The following is a 15,405-nucleotide window of genomic DNA, read 5'->3' as shown; positions in this document are numbered from 1 at the left end:
CCACTGAATTTCAGTCCCTTAGAGGTAGCTGAGTCAGGTAGCTTAATAGATTTGAGACTGCTGCACGTCCATGTCCTTGGGGCCTGTCTGCTCCCAATGGGTGGGCAGTGCTATAGATTTGTATGTGCGTGTATTTGCACAAAATGTGGACCACTCTAGTGGCTGGTGTTAGGTTGGCTGTACACCCAGTAGCTGACACCAGGTCTGCTGATGTCCTCAGTTGCTGGGGAGTTGCGCACGAGCCTAGAGATTTGCAATCCCACTCAGAGCTCTCACCCTCCTCGCCAGCTAATCTAGCTGGAAGTTCACCAGCACACAAATGCACCCACTCAGCACAGAGCACACCCAGACAACAGAAATAGAACTTAATGAGGGTATAGGGTAGACTATGGTGATCAGGCACACATCCCAGTCAGACAAGCTTACACTTGACTGGCCCCTTTATTCCCTTCTTCTCCTTGTTTTCCCATGCTTGTTTCCCCCCAGTCCACTCTGATCCCTTCCTTTCCCTGCTGTTTGTCCCTCCACTAAATATCCCATAATAAGACTGCCACATTCCCCAAATTCTTTTCTCCCTGCATCCCCTAATGAGTGCTATACCTCCATCCTTCTGCAACATGTACTAGGAAGGGAATTTGGTTGACTCCTCCTGGTGGGTTCTGCACAAGGGACAATGGGCTGATTGTTTTCTTTGGTAGTTTTAGGCGTAGCCGATTCCCTGTGCCCCATTTTCACTGATTAGATTGCCAGGGTTCCTCCCCCTACCCCGTCATTTTTCATCTGATCCTGTCCCGGCTTTTGTCTATATGGTGATTAGGTTTTAATCATATAACCTAGCACAATCTACTAGTAAAGCTGGGCTGCAACCTAAATTGCTAAAACCAAAAATTATGCTCTTACTGAAACAGGTAATGGAAAGCCTGTACAGTAACACAGTATCTTATAATAGTTGCTATTGCTCTCAGTGTTTAAATGTATTGACTTGGACTGTCAGTATCTGAATCAGCTAATGAGTGGGGTTTTTTTTGCTCTTTGTGTTTTATGAATAAAGTAGCAATACTTCCAGTAATATACGAATCCTGGAACTACTCTTTTTTTTCTTGCAGATTATCAAGTGATCTGACATTCACCAAGGAGACGAGCAAAAATCTTCCTTGCGTACATGAATCCTTTAGGTAGGAAATTAGACTATATTTCATGACTATGCTATGTATAAATAATAATTAAAAGTGTCATAGTAGGATAATGACTGTGGAGTAGGACTTAGCAGTTGGTTGAGATGAATTTCCACCGTATTTAAAGAGCAATTTTCAAGTTCTAACTTAAATTCTAATTTTCAGTCTCTAAAATTTTTCTCTTTACAGCTTATGCTTTTCTTGTCTGAAAAGATACAGATAAAAATCATGAAATTATGACTAACCATACAGACCACCAGAGAAGAAAACAGAATCTTTGAGAGCCATGAGACTGGTGGAGGAAAATTACCATTGTTAGCTAGATCATGTTTAACAGTTTTATGGTTTTACAAAGGTGGAATTGGTGATATTCTGGGGGAAAAAAGATAGTGAGAAAGGATCAGTTTTTACCTTGTACATGTCTAGTATGAGTTTGAGCAAAGCACTTAATCTTTTTCTGTATTGGTTCCCAATCTGTAAAGTAGGGATAGTGGTGCTTTCTTCCAGTTGACTTTGCCTGTCATGTCAGTTTAGATGCTGAGACTTTTAAAAAGAACTCCAGGCTCAGTTCTGTAAAATCAATAGGCATAGATTAGGTTAGGTGCATAAATACTATGCGAGTGACTTGTGTATATAAAATATTTTCAGGAGTATGGGCTTTCATGATTTTGTCTTTTCCAAATATGATTTAAGTCTTCCACACTAAGAAGTCTATCTCCATCAGTGAGCAAAGTTATTCCATTCATCATCCTGTATTGACTGCTAATCAAAAAAAAAAATAAAAAAAATGAAGGACTACAAAGGGTCCTTAGGACAAGATTTATTTGAGAGGAACTTAGGAAAAAATATATTAGAAAACCTGATACAGGCTTCTCAGGTGAAATCTAAAGGAATGTATAGGTGCCTTCAGGTTACACAACACAAAAATATGAAGTGTATGGTCCCAAGAAATTAACTTGATGTGTCTCTGCAAAGCAGCCAATAAAACCTACATGCTACAAGTAGCCACCTGGAATTAGTCTCAAGAAATGTAGATCAGAGGCATGTCTGAACTACCTGCCTTCTCTAGAGCTCATATACCTCCATGAAGGTTGCCTGAGGGACCTAGAAGTTGGAGACTTCCAGTTAGGTCTCATGCAGGGTGGGAAAGCAGAGCCTAGAACACACTGCACATACACACCTTTAGTTTTCAGTATAATCCCAACCACCGTCATTCAGAAACACACCTAATGATAGCTATGCCTAAGTCACAGTTAGGGACGTAAGTCATCAGTGTTGGCATAAGAACTCAGCGTAGGAAGGCAGACTCATGCAATGACCACAGAACAGTTGAATGAATATTCGACATTCAGCTATAGGCCGGTAGGATTCTGGATGGAATAGGAAACCGCCACATTTCTTGCTTTACTCCATTCTTTATTTGTACTCGGTTTCACACAGCTGTAGTTCACCCTTTCAAATGATAATGAGCTATGGCATTTTGAGAATCCTTAAATTGCCTTCCCCTAGGCCTGAGAGACGAACATTATTTATCATCATAACTAGTCAGAATGTGAATCTTGTTCAGTGTGGATTGGTAGAGCACTTCAGGCTTTAGATCCCTTTGGCAGCACAAACAAAGCCTGTGATGGACAGAATACCATTGACAGCGGATGCTGTGCAATTGTTTCCCCTTCCTGCAAGCCTGAAAATAGCGCAGATGGAAATATTTCCATTTGAGCAGAACTAGGTAAAGACTTCTCTGTCAGTCTCAAGAAATGTATCTATCAGCATACAACAAGAGCTACAAATAAAGTAGGACAAGGACAATCTCTCAACCCTGCTTCACAGCACCAGATTCAGTATTTGTATTTAACTTCCAGCTTCATCTAGCTGCAATGTAAGCATTGTTTTCAATGCTAAAATTTCATATTATTATTAATTACACAGTAGGGTTATTTTACAGTAATGTATAGTACTACTTGCTTCTGTGCTTTATAATACCTCGGTAATGATTTCTGTCCGCATCCAGGTGCACAATTTTTGGGTGTTCGATATGCAGCTATTGAAGATTGCATAACAGCTGTGTTAAAAGGAAGAAATTCAACTACAATGTCAGAATGTAATAACTTTGTTGGAATTAAATCAAAACCTTCAAAAAGGAGGCATATGATTTTTAGTTATCAGTTACTCTAGCCTTGGTTTTGCATGATGTTCTAGCAAATCAGTGTCCATTGTATCCCTTATAAAAGAATGCATTCAGTCCAAAAAGCGAGTCTTTCCATACAACATATTCATTAATACTAGTTATCCTTTTATGAAAAGATTTTCAAGTCAGATATAGGGAAGGTACCCTTTTGATATATTTACAACAAAGTGGACATTATTTTTTTTCTATTAAAGCAAATATTTTTAAAAACACGTGATCTCTTCAGAGGCCTTATAAGAAATATCTGAACCAAAAATACCAAATACCAAGCAACCATGGAAACGCAGGCACTGGAACAAATGGAATATGGTTAATACGCCTGGAGCCTCCTGGCCACTGCTCTGCTGCTGCTGACATTCCTTCAGAAAGCAATACAAATCACAAATAGAATGATGCTTTTCTTAGATGCTTTTAAGGACATATTTATGATCAAATAACCAGAAGTTCTCATAATTCTTTAATAGAAAATATTTTGAAAGCATTAAATTCTGAATGTAAATTAGGATATCCAGCCATCTCATGCTCGTGCACAGTTTTCTAATTGCTAATAATTCAAGGTATATAAATTGAATTGAAATAGCCAGGAAAGCACATATTGGATCATAAAGCCCACTCCCCAGCTATCACAAACAATCACGGCATATATATTTCATAATACATCTGACTCCCTGGGAAAACTAAATGGGATTTTTGCTTCTGGACGACTATTCCAGAAATTCATTTCTGTCTTTTTTTTTTTTTCCTAATTTTTGGAACTAATTACAGCCATTTATTCTTGTTGCAACATTTTGTAGAGTTCATACACTCTTATGTTCCCTCTTTTGATTCTAATCCCCTGGTATGCCTATAGAAGACAACCATATCCTTGAAAGGAGTAAGAAGTCAATTCTTTAAATCTCAGTCATGAGACAGGCTCTGTGTCCCTGCTCATATTAGTAGTTTTCTATATCCATTCTAAATATGTTAACCTGTTTATTTATTTGTGTTTCTGTGTTTTTGTTGTTGTTATTGTTTCCCTGCATATGGAGTTTTTATGTCCCATACATTTAGTATGTGGCAGTAACAAGTCCACAATCGTCCCCTGTATCTCTCCTGTTCTTTTTCACAGCCGCATCACAGAAGTGGCTCATGATCATCTCATTTTTAAACAACAAATGATCCCAAGAAAAAATACGTGCTTACAAATTAATTAATTTCACCCTATTTCTATTAATTTGATTCTCTGGGTATTCAGTTTCCAAAATTATCCTGCTTTCATTGTAGCGTGCTCTACTTCAGCTCTTTCTGATGATGCCTCTCTATCTTTCATCACACAGAAAAGATATGTCTCTAAAATAAAAAAAAAAAAAAAACAGTTATAACTTACCTATAGGGAAGCATAGTATTAGTCTCAGTTTGAAAGTGGTGTATTTTGCAAACATTCAACTGTTGTTTTTGTTGTTGTTTTGTGTTGTGTTTTTTTTTTATAATAATGAAATATTGTGTTATCGTATGTACAAAAAATGGCTATTGTTTATAGTTCAATATTTCACCTTGAGAAGAACATGCTTCTTCCTTGCATGAGCTCAGTGGTCTGCATTCTGCATTATGTAATACCAAATTTTCAGCTCATTTCAGAAGTTAAACACTAACAATTGGGCCTGCAGTTTGTTTACAGACATAAAATTTGCATGTGATTACACAAAACTGGAGTTTATATTTAAATGGTGTGCTCCGCATTGACTCTCTATGCACAGATTGCTGTAAGGGAGTTTAACACAGATGCAGTTCTGCAGTGTAGCTCAGTTGCATAAATGAAGTGTGCCTGGATATTCAGAAGAAGCCTATGAAAGTGTAGCTGACTGTGGTTCTTTAGCACTTTGTCCACAATAAACACATTTTAGAATCAGTTAAATTGACTGATACTTCATTTGCCTGTGCACTTGAGAAACATTTGTGTGCTGATGGGTTGTAGTTTCTTGATACAGAAAATGAATTGCATAATGAAAATTGAGTCATCTGATAAACCACAAAGAATTTTTCCTCTGCAAAGAGACAGCTTGTTCTCACGCTGTTCTACACTGAACGGGTTTCAAGCACAAAATACCTGTCCGATGTGCTTGGTAGGAGTGGAAAGCTGAGGTAAGGAGTTTCCTTTTCAGACAGTAAATCGTTATTCTTTAGTTTCATAGAGTAAGGTTGGCTACAAAGAATCTAATAGCAGACACCAGTCACCATCTCCACGCAGGAAGTTTGCTGGTGGGACACGCAGGAGGTTTGCTTTAAGTCATACTCTGCCTTTTCCTCAGGCTAGGCAAATTTAGCAGCAGCAGGGGCTTCCGATTACCCCGAGCTGTAACCTGAATGCTGAGGACACCTAGTGGTGTCAGCCCTCTGCAGGCACTGGGGCTCCACAGCTGGTGGCGTCCCACTGTATTTCAGCTGAGTTCTGCAATACTGCCTCTGGCCTTTACAGGCTGAAGAAAGAGGGATAATTGCATCTTGTCTTGCGTTTCCACCTGGTAAATGAACTGTGAATTTACACTACTTTTCCCTTGGTTTCTTTTCTCTGTTCTTGGCATTTCCACTTTCCAGCAAAAATAAATGCAGTAAAAACAATGAGCTGAACAGAAAGAATGAGTAGCACTCTTCAGCTCAGGTGATCTGAATTCAACACTGCCAGTCCCAAATATTCAGAAGTCATGAGATTGGCTCAAAAATCCTTAACATATACGTAAATAGTGGATATTTTCTATTTATCTTCTCTTTTCAGGACCTTCAGAGTTCAGAAATGTTGAGCTCTTCTTTATATCAACAGGGATAAACATATATTTTTTGTTATTAAGAGTCTGATTCCTCAGGTAAATTAATGAGTCACATGTTAGAACTTTAAGAAAAGCATCCTATGTCCCAAGATGACAAATAAATATGCAAGATTAGTTAATGCTGTGAAAGCCTAATCCCAGCACTGCTAACCATTCAAAAACCTTAATGAAGATCTACTTACTGCTCTTCAATTCAGGTTTTCTTCCTCTGAAGTGGAAATGTAACTCATGCCACACCTCTGAGAAATAACAAGAATCAATTAGCTGCAATTCAAAAAGAACTTTGATCAAGCCAAGGGATACATATTACATGTTACATATTTTTATTGACTATTGCATGATGGTATATTTTACAGTGATCCCTTGATCTGATACTCCCCCCTGGGGAGAATTGGACACCATGAAGCAGAAATTGATGTCATCAATTCAAATTATATTGTTACTTCCTCTGACTGCAATGGGACTAACTGGTAAGTACAAAACTTCCTGAAACACTTGTTTTCCTTAAAACACTTCCTTTAGAAGTCTGAGGCTTTACCTGATCTATCCTGACCATCACTGGAACCTGTACATATTTAAATTAAATTCTTTTAAAGTTTTGTATGGAGATTTTGAAAATGGCTTGAGTCCTCTTTTCTTTTTATAGTATTAATTTAATGATAAAGTGGTGGTGATGATGAAAGGCATTCACTCCGTCCCTGCACTCACTCCGTCCTTGTCACCTTCTTGGGAATTAGCATCATTTGAATAGTAACACAATTAGAGATATGGTATGGAACTTTAATGAAGTAAAGGTAAGCTTAGGTTGAAAAGTCACATGCTCTTCATGTCAAAAAGTATGTAAATTTATGGTCTATTTTCTTGTTGGAAGTTAATGACAAGTAATCTTTACAGGAAGTATTCTAAAATGTATCAAGATTATTATGGAATAATTATGGAATATTCAAATAATTAATGAATACATACAGGTTGCCAGTACACAAAATATTCCATCCATCCCATTGATTCCTTCTCTCTCTAATTTGTCTTACCTACAATTTACCCCAAATATGTGATAATTTTAGAGTTGTGCAAATAATGGAATTTTGGTTCAATTGCAAAGTTGGAGGTGAAATTTAATTCTAAGATGACCCAAAGATAAAGATTTAGGATATTTTAGGAAAATATATATATATATGTCATGCATTTGACTCCATGCTTTTTAATTCATTTTGGAGATTACTGAACACTTTCAAAGTTTAGGTTAAAATGACATTTTTATTTTCAAAAAGAGAAATAACAAAGTATTAGAAGCTATTTCAGAAATTTGAGATAGTATATATTTACTTTTCTGAAAGTTTCGGCCCTTTTCCCAGGCAGATTTATTTACCAAATTCAGTCCATAGGTTCAAATAATATTATTTTTTTCAAGCATTTCTTGTTGAATTTGCCATTCAGCAACAACTACAACAAAAAAACATTGTCCAACCCTAATATAACTAGCTGGATTTCTGCACTTCTCTAGGTCAATCATATCCTGGAAAACCTAAGATAATAAGATGTCGTTCTCTAGAAAAGGAAACCTTTTCTTGTTGGTGGAAGCCTGGTTCAGATGGAGGACTTCCTACCAATTACACCCTGTTCTACAGCAAGGACAGGTAAAAAGCGATGAATAAGTAAGTTGTCAAGTCATGATTATGACAGAATGAGGGAATGATAACATTAGTTTGTGAAAGCCAATTTTATGAATCCATGTTACACTTCAAATAGCCAACACGGGCTATACAGATGAATGGCTTTCCCTTGGTGGAAAAAAAACATGGCTACAACCAATACCAAACTTTCAGCCTGTCCCTACTGAAACTCATCTGAGCTAATTTCCCTGCTCTAAACACATACTGGGAAAGACATACGCACACAGCTTTCATCTGAAGCGCATCCTTCTCTGAGGAGGGGAGTATCAGGGCACCATGAGGGACGGAGGCCACCTGGGGGTTGCAGGGGCTTCCCTGGGGCAGACAAAGCAAGGCCACCAACTAGGGCCCATCCCACCCCTGAGCAGGGTAGCCCAGGGGCAGACCCAGGCATAGAGCACCACCCTGGGGACAGGAACAGGACAAGGTGGGGCTGGGCTGAGGTGCCAGCCTACAGGCCAAGGCCGTCTTGGTGGGGCCCATGGCATGGTGGTTGGGAGCTGGAGACCGGCCCTACTGTGGTGAGCCGAAGTGGGGTCTTGGCCACAGGCAGGGTCAGGGGAGGCCCCGAGGGAGGCTGGGCAGTGACAGTAAGGGCTGGTGGTTCCCTCAGGGCCCTGTCATGGAATTTTCCCTTAATATGCACAGCAAACCCACATCTGGAGAAAATCTGAGAGACTTTACTTCCCCTTCTGGATTCGTAGCCAGCCTGGTTGTTCACAAAATGGAGTAAAACCAGGTGTGGGTATTGCATCTCAAAACTTACTGTTTTGGTAAATCTGTGACTCCCTCATACTGTTACAAATAAAATGTGTATATGTTTATCTACTTTGCTTAACCTGTGCTTCTTTGTATAAATGCCCTTTCTTCCTGAAAAAAGAGGTCTAAGAACACGTCCAAGCAAGCATGGAGGCTCAGAGATTGAATATTTTTGAATAAATCCAGTGAGGTTCAGAATAGATAAGGTAAAGCCTCAGACTTCCCTGCTTAAATTAAACCAGCTCCAGATCATATGTATTAATTGATCAGGAAAGATGCAGCTTTTAATAAAGTTACCGCAATCAACAATAATCTGAGAGAGATGATGCTCCCCTCATCTATAGTGAGCATATCTGTGGAACTTTTATTTTATGAAAGTCCAGATGTTTCAGTCTTGATCAGAACAGAACTTTTTTTGAGCCTCTTAAGTCACACCTCTCACAGCCCAAAACTGCCCCACCTGGAGATGGTCATAGATGCTTGTCAGTTTTATTAGATCTGCTGAAAACCAGGCATTGCCAAGCACTCCAGATCTGAGACGTAGTTACCTTTCTTAGCTTACTGTCTCTCAGGTGTAGTCCCCTTACTTCCATCTTTGCTTTGTGAATCCAGACAAAACTACCTGAATACTGAAAGACCTTGTTATTAGTGATGTATCGAGCATAACAATGGGACTAAGACCTACCTTGGAGCCATCTCAACTAGTGCTTTGGGTTTGTACAGTTCTTCACACCTAGAAAAGGCTGAGTACCTCACCTAGTTCAGCTTTAATTGAGTACAAAACAATCCCTCTGCTAAAAAAGCTGAAGACTCATATGAAGGTAATAGGTAAGAGACATGATGATCATCACATTCAAAAGCAGATAAAAGAATACATTGCTGAAAGCAAAATAATCAATAAAACACTCCTTGGCCTTAGGGCCCATCAGGTTACTTTCCAGAGAATGGAAAGAAGGTATTTAGTAACTTTTCTTCTGTAGTCAAAGTGAATGTATTTAATTTGCTTTTTAACTTGCTTTCAAACATTTTTAAAATTGCCTCGTGCTGTCTCTGGAAATTTCTCTTTCCATTCTTTTGTCAACATATACCTGTGTATAAAAAAGCAGATAAAAGCTTTCATCCTGAACAACTGCAGTAAAAATAGCTTATGATTCAATGGAGCATTTATGGTAATAGCATTTGACGCTCACTGAACTGTTTCCCAGAGGGTGGGATTATATATAGACTTAAACATTTTAAACTTCTTTGCTGAACCTAGGCCATTACTAGAAAATTATCTACTTTGATTCATTTTCTAAACTTCTGAACTTTTTAAATCATTTTATTTCAGTGAAGAAAAAATCTATGAATGTCCAGACTACAGAACATCTGGTCCCAATTCCTGTTACTTCAATAAAAACCACACTAATCCATGGACAACGTATAATATCACTGTAACAGCAACGAATGAGATTGGAAGTAACAGCTCGGATCCTCAGTATGTGGATGTAACCTCAATAGGTAAAAAGGAAAGAATGAAATGGAAAAAAAATAGTTGGAGATGTATCTGTTTTTTAATTCCAGAACAAGTAGTGGTGAAAGTTTTCTTTCCTCATGATGTGAAGCTTGCTATGGAGAAGTGTTTATCTACAGATGATCTAAAATATGTGCCTGTAATTTATGTGGAAAATGCATTTTACTTACAAATTAAGTAACTGCATATTCTATTATCATTTTAATCTTGGCTGAAAAATTGTCGCCAGTTTCTAGTAAACTCCAGTATGTCAATTAGTCTCAACTGAGTTTAGACAGTTTTGTAGGTTCCTAGCACAGCAGATTATAAAACTTTCAAATTAGGTCAAACTACCTGAAATGTTCCAGACTAAATTTTCCAAATATAAACATCTTTCTGGCTGCTGGCATTGCAATCTTGGGAGGGTAAAAATAATTGCCCAAGCACTCAACTTTTTTTTTGTTTGTTTCCAAGTATTTCATGTTCTTAATTCCATTCTGTTTTCTGCATACATATATTGTAGAATGTACTCAGTTTTTTACCTATGAAATATCTGACTTTTTCATTTTGCAAGAGTAACCTGATGAAATTATGATTTGTATTTCCTTAGTCCTTAGCCTGACAAATTCAGAATGATGTCTAAGATCTGCTTATCCTGTGGTAAATCAGTGTCCACTTAAACATTATTAGGGAGGAAAAAAAAAAAAAAAAAAAAGGTTATTTTACTATACTCTTATAGAAGGGCATATTTATCTGAAATTAACGTAATGAAATACAAAAAAAATCACAGAAATAACATAATGGTTGAGGTTGGAAGGGGCCTCTGGAGGTCATCTGGACCACCCTGCTCAAGCAGGAGCGGGTTGTCCCTGACCACATCCAGGCAGATTTTGAACATCGCCAAGGAGGGAGAACACCACAACCTCTCTGGGTAATCCGTGCCAGTACTCCATCACCCACACAGCACAGAAGTGCTTCCCAATGTTCATACAAAACCTCCTATGTTCCAGTTTGTGGCCATTGCCTCTTGTTCTGGCAGTAGGAAGCAGTGAAAATAGTCTGGCTCCATCCTCTTTGCACCTTTCCTGCAGGTATTTATACACATTTATGAGATCCCCCCTGAGTTCCCTCTTCTACAGGCTGAACAGTCACAGCTCCCTCAGCCTCTCCTCACAGGAGAGGTGCTCCAGTCCCTTTGTCATCTTGTTGGCCCTCCATTGGACTCTTCCCAGTATGTCCATGTCTCTCTTGTACTGGGGGACCCAGAAGTAGACTCAGTACTCAAGGTGCAGCCACAACAGAGCCGAGTAGATCATCTCTCTTGACCTGCTGGTGATGCTTTGCTTAATGCAGCCAAGAATACCACTAGCCTTTTTAGTAACAAGAGCACATTGCTGACTAATATGCAACTTGGTGTCCACCAGGACCCCTAGGTCCTTTTCTACCAACCTGCTCTAAAGCTGGGTGGCCCCCAGCACCTACTGGTACCTGGGGCTGTTCCTTCCCAGGTGCAGGACTTTGTTCTTCTCCTTGTTAACTCCATGAGATTCTTGTCAGCACACCTCTCCAGCCTGTTGAGGTCCCTCTGGATGGCTGCATGATCCTTTGGTGAGTCAGCCACTCCCCCAGTTTTGTGTCACCTGCAAATTTACTGTGGGTGCACTCTACCCCATTGTCCGGATCGTTAAGAAGTTAAACTGACCTGGACCCAATACTGACACCTAGGATACTCCACTTGCTACTAGACTTCAGCCTGACTTTGCACCATTGACCATTACCCTCTGGTACAGCTGTCCAGCCTATACTTCAACAGCTTCTCTATGAGGATCTTATTGGCAACAGAGTCAAAGGCCTTACTGAAGTCCAGGAAGACAATACTCACTGCTCTCCCCTCATCCATCAGGCTGGTCATTTCATTATAGATATTTATCAGGTCAGTGAAGTGTGACTTTCCCTTGGTGAATCCATGCTGACTACCTCAGATGATTTTCTTCTCCTTCATGTGCCTGGAAATGGTTTCCAGAATTAGCTGTTCTATCATCTTCCCAGGGATCAAGCTGAGGCTGACCAGCCTGGAGTTCCCTGGGTCCTCCTTCTTGCCCTTCTTGGAGATAAGAGTGCTTGTTTTCCTCCAATATTTGGGCACTTCTCTTGGTTGCCAGGACTGACCAAAGATTATAGAGAGTAGCTTCACAGTCATATCTGCTACCTCCCTCAGCACTTGTGGGTGCATCCCATCAGGGCCATGGACTTACGAATGTCCAGTTTGCTCAGATGTACCCTGACAGGATCCTCTTCCACTAAGGATACCTCTTCCTTGCTCCAGGCTTTCAGCCTGCACCCAGGGACCTGGGATTCCTGAATGCTGGTCTTTTTGGTAAAGACTGAGGCAAAGAAACATTCAGTACCTTAGGCTTTCCACTGTCCTGTGTAGCCAGGCCTCTGAGGGCCCACATTTTCTTTAGTCTTCCTTTTGTCGCTGATTTATTGGTAGAAGCCCTTTTTGTTGTCTTTGACATCCCTGGCTAGATTCAATTCCATTTGGGTTTTAGTTTTCCTAACTCCATCCCTGGATGCTCTGACAATCTCTCTGTTTTCCTCCCAGGTTACCCATCCTTGCTTACATTCACTGTAGAACACCTGGACATGTCTTCCCATAAACTCACTGTCAGCTCCTCATCCATCCCCAGGCAAAGCTCCACACACTCCAGCTGGTCACTGACATAGAGGGCAATGCCCCTTCCTCATCTCCCCAGTCTGTCCTTCCTAGAGAGTCCATGTCTTTCCACTGCAACACTCCAGTCATGGCAGCCACATCACCATGTCTCTGTGATTTCAACGAGAACATAGCCATGTAACCACACATATGCGTCTAACTCATCTTTATTCCCCATACTGCATGCATTAGTGTACAGGCACTGAAGAGGGGCACCCCAACATGCTGTGTTCCTCTAAAGTGTTTGGGGGATTTCTCCATAATGCTGTTTTGTAGGCATTTCTTTGCTAACCTGCAAGCACTGGGGATGACCTTGCTTCATCCCCATTTTGTGATCTTTTGTGATTTTGTGATCCCTCCCTATCATGTCACCCTATGCCCTTTGTTCAGCAGCCTTGTTTGTCATTACTTCACAGGGCTACTGTTTAAAGGAGGTAGCTTTTCTGATGGAAAATTAAATCATTAATGACAAACTTTTCATTTATACAGTTCAGCCAGATTCTCCTGTGAATCTCACTCTAGAAGCAAAAGCATCTGCTAGTATAACCTACCTTTGGGCAAAATGGTCTCCACCTCCATTAGCTGATGCCAGCTTTAATTCACGTGCGTATCACTATGAACTACGACTAAAACCTGAGGAAAAGGAAGAGTGGGAAGAGGTAAGGGAAAAAAACATTTGTTGTATAAATGCTTTTCAATAAGTTCTCTTGTCAGAATTTAATTGGTACTATAAAAATTTTAGTTTCTATAAGGATACAAAAATACTGTAACCAAATCTGTTTAAAAAAAGAGAAGTACTGTTACAGCTTACAGAGACGGTGAAATTCATGGTATTTGTATAACTGTCCTTGATATGTCATATACTAAAAAGTAAGATAAATAGATCTATTTAGCCCACTGATGGAATATTTAATTGTACATTTTCATCAACATGTCTGTTGCCATCACAATAAGAGACTGCTCAGTTCTTATTGTTTAAGCCAAATCATGATCAAAGCAGTTTAATGATTCATTAAAATATAATTAATGAGCAATCAGTTAACTATGCAGTCACAAATCAGTGTCAGCAATACAACAGATAAATCATAATACCCACATTGCCTGGAGTGCAGCTACCCACAGCATCAGAGAGAGAGGCTGCACTGCTCTGTCTGGCTCAGGCAGAGGTCATGTTACTAGCAGAGCAGCTTCTGATAGCATCACACTGAATTTCAACTACAGCTGCTGTTTCCAGTCTCCCCTCACCAAATATTCATGCTTCTTTAGTGCTGTTTTTCAAGCTGACTGTGTTTCAGATGTCAGTAATTCCCTAGTTACTGTTTAATTGGGCTGAGAGTTGTCATCCTCCTCAACATGATTAATTGGGGCAAACCTCCAATGTCTGAAAGCTTGGGGTGTTCTACTCACACTATTTACGTTGAAATTCCCAACTGTTGTCATTTTGCTAGGAGTGGGCCACAGTACTCCCACAGTTGGGATACCAGGATAAAATATCATTCTTAAAGTTATATTCAGATGGCCTCAATGCTACCTAAATTGCTGATGCCTTACAGATGGAGAAAGCTATGTATCTTGAAAGACTTCTGAAGAGATGTTTAAAGGGCCTAAGTAAGGCACTTAATAGTAAGACGTAAAACTAACCACTAACAGGCATTAAACAGATTGTCTGAGTCAAACTACCTATAATGTTCCTTTCAATGTTGATCTGATGAAGTACTTATTAGAAAGTCTACAATTCTTGAGCATCAGAACCTCAATGTCACTGTTTTTCTGTTCATTCAGCCACTACCTTTACTACTTTGTAATTAACATCTTAAAAAATATCTGTTTGAAATCCTTACCTTTCAAAAGTCAGTGACGCAAGCATACTTCTTGATGTCTTATTCATTAAAATAGACCAATTCTATATTATTTTTCCAGACAGTATCTGTTGGAATGCAGACACAATACAAAGTGAGTAGGTTAAATGCTGGGATGAGGTACATTGTTCAGGTCCGTTGCATGTTAGACCTTGGAGAATGGAGTGAATGGAGCTCTGAAAAACGCATTCAGATCCCCAGTGGTGAGTTGATGATTACTGTTCTGTTAATTGTGTTTACACTCTAGTCAGTTCAGTGTTGTGAAAGGTGCCTAAATGGCAGCCCTGAAAACCTGGTTCCCCACACAGATGCTTCATAGTGCTGGAGGAACAACTTAGTGCATCTTGCCATATTTTGTGTGTAATTATATATTCGGTCTTGCTGATCCACTTAGTACTTGGCCTCTGCCAAAACTGGCTATGACAAACAGACTGGGATTTACTAGGAAGTCACTTTGGATACAGATGTGCTTACATAATTTTTGGTCTTGTCTTGCCATTTAAAATCATGTTGATTTCACCTAACTGAAGATACCAGGTAGCAGTACTTGTGTAAGAGTCACTCATTTGTTCGTTAGCAACTGGACTGAAATCATTGCCAGGAGCATAACAGAGCATAGCACTGCAGCTGCTATCACATGGGAATAATTATCCGTGTTCTGTTGGGACATTAAATATGTATGACTTCATATCTTGTTATCAGACACTTTAGCCAGGTTGTCTCAAATCTTCTTCTTCTG

General features: G+C 39.5%; 1 protein-coding gene and 1 long non-coding RNA gene across 3 annotated transcripts in view; one reads left to right on the top strand and one right to left on the bottom strand.

The window, feature by feature from the left end:
* Positions 1-15,405, bottom strand: part of LOC118256640 (uncharacterized) — a 41,624-nt gene that overhangs the window by 3,951 nt on the left and 22,268 nt on the right. Inside the window, exons 3-6 of one of the 2 annotated variants that reach the window (XR_004781273.2) lie at positions 14,649-14,734; positions 13,359-13,440; positions 6,350-6,406; positions 1,587-1,745 (exon numbers count right to left, since the gene is read on the bottom strand). This is a non-coding gene — a long non-coding RNA (uncharacterized LOC118256640). Of the gene's footprint in view, positions 1-1,586; positions 1,746-3,739; positions 4,693-6,349; positions 6,407-13,358; positions 13,441-14,648; positions 14,735-15,405 lie in introns of those variants that run through there. The other variant, XR_004781272.2, reaches the window with a different exon arrangement.
* The window catches only part of PRLR (prolactin receptor), a 158,505-nt gene that overhangs the window by 131,945 nt on the left and 11,155 nt on the right, over positions 1-15,405 (top strand). The window contains exons 8-13 of the mRNA XM_050716327.1: positions 1,107-1,175; positions 6,524-6,637; positions 7,672-7,804; positions 9,930-10,099; positions 13,297-13,466; positions 14,728-14,869. Coding sequence (XP_050572284.1) covers positions 6,568-6,637; positions 7,672-7,804; positions 9,930-10,099; positions 13,297-13,466; positions 14,728-14,869 — 685 coding nt within the window. The 5' untranslated portion in view covers positions 1,107-1,175; positions 6,524-6,567. The remainder of the gene's footprint in view (positions 1-1,106; positions 1,176-6,523; positions 6,638-7,671; positions 7,805-9,929; positions 10,100-13,296; positions 13,467-14,727; positions 14,870-15,405) is intronic.

The sequence above is a fragment of the Cygnus atratus genome, chromosome Z (assembly GCF_013377495.2).
Source record: "Cygnus atratus isolate AKBS03 ecotype Queensland, Australia chromosome Z, CAtr_DNAZoo_HiC_assembly, whole genome shotgun sequence".
Classification (NCBI taxonomy): Eukaryota; Metazoa; Chordata; class Aves; order Anseriformes; family Anatidae; genus Cygnus; species Cygnus atratus.
This window is presented reverse-complemented; position numbering and strand designations above follow the sequence as displayed.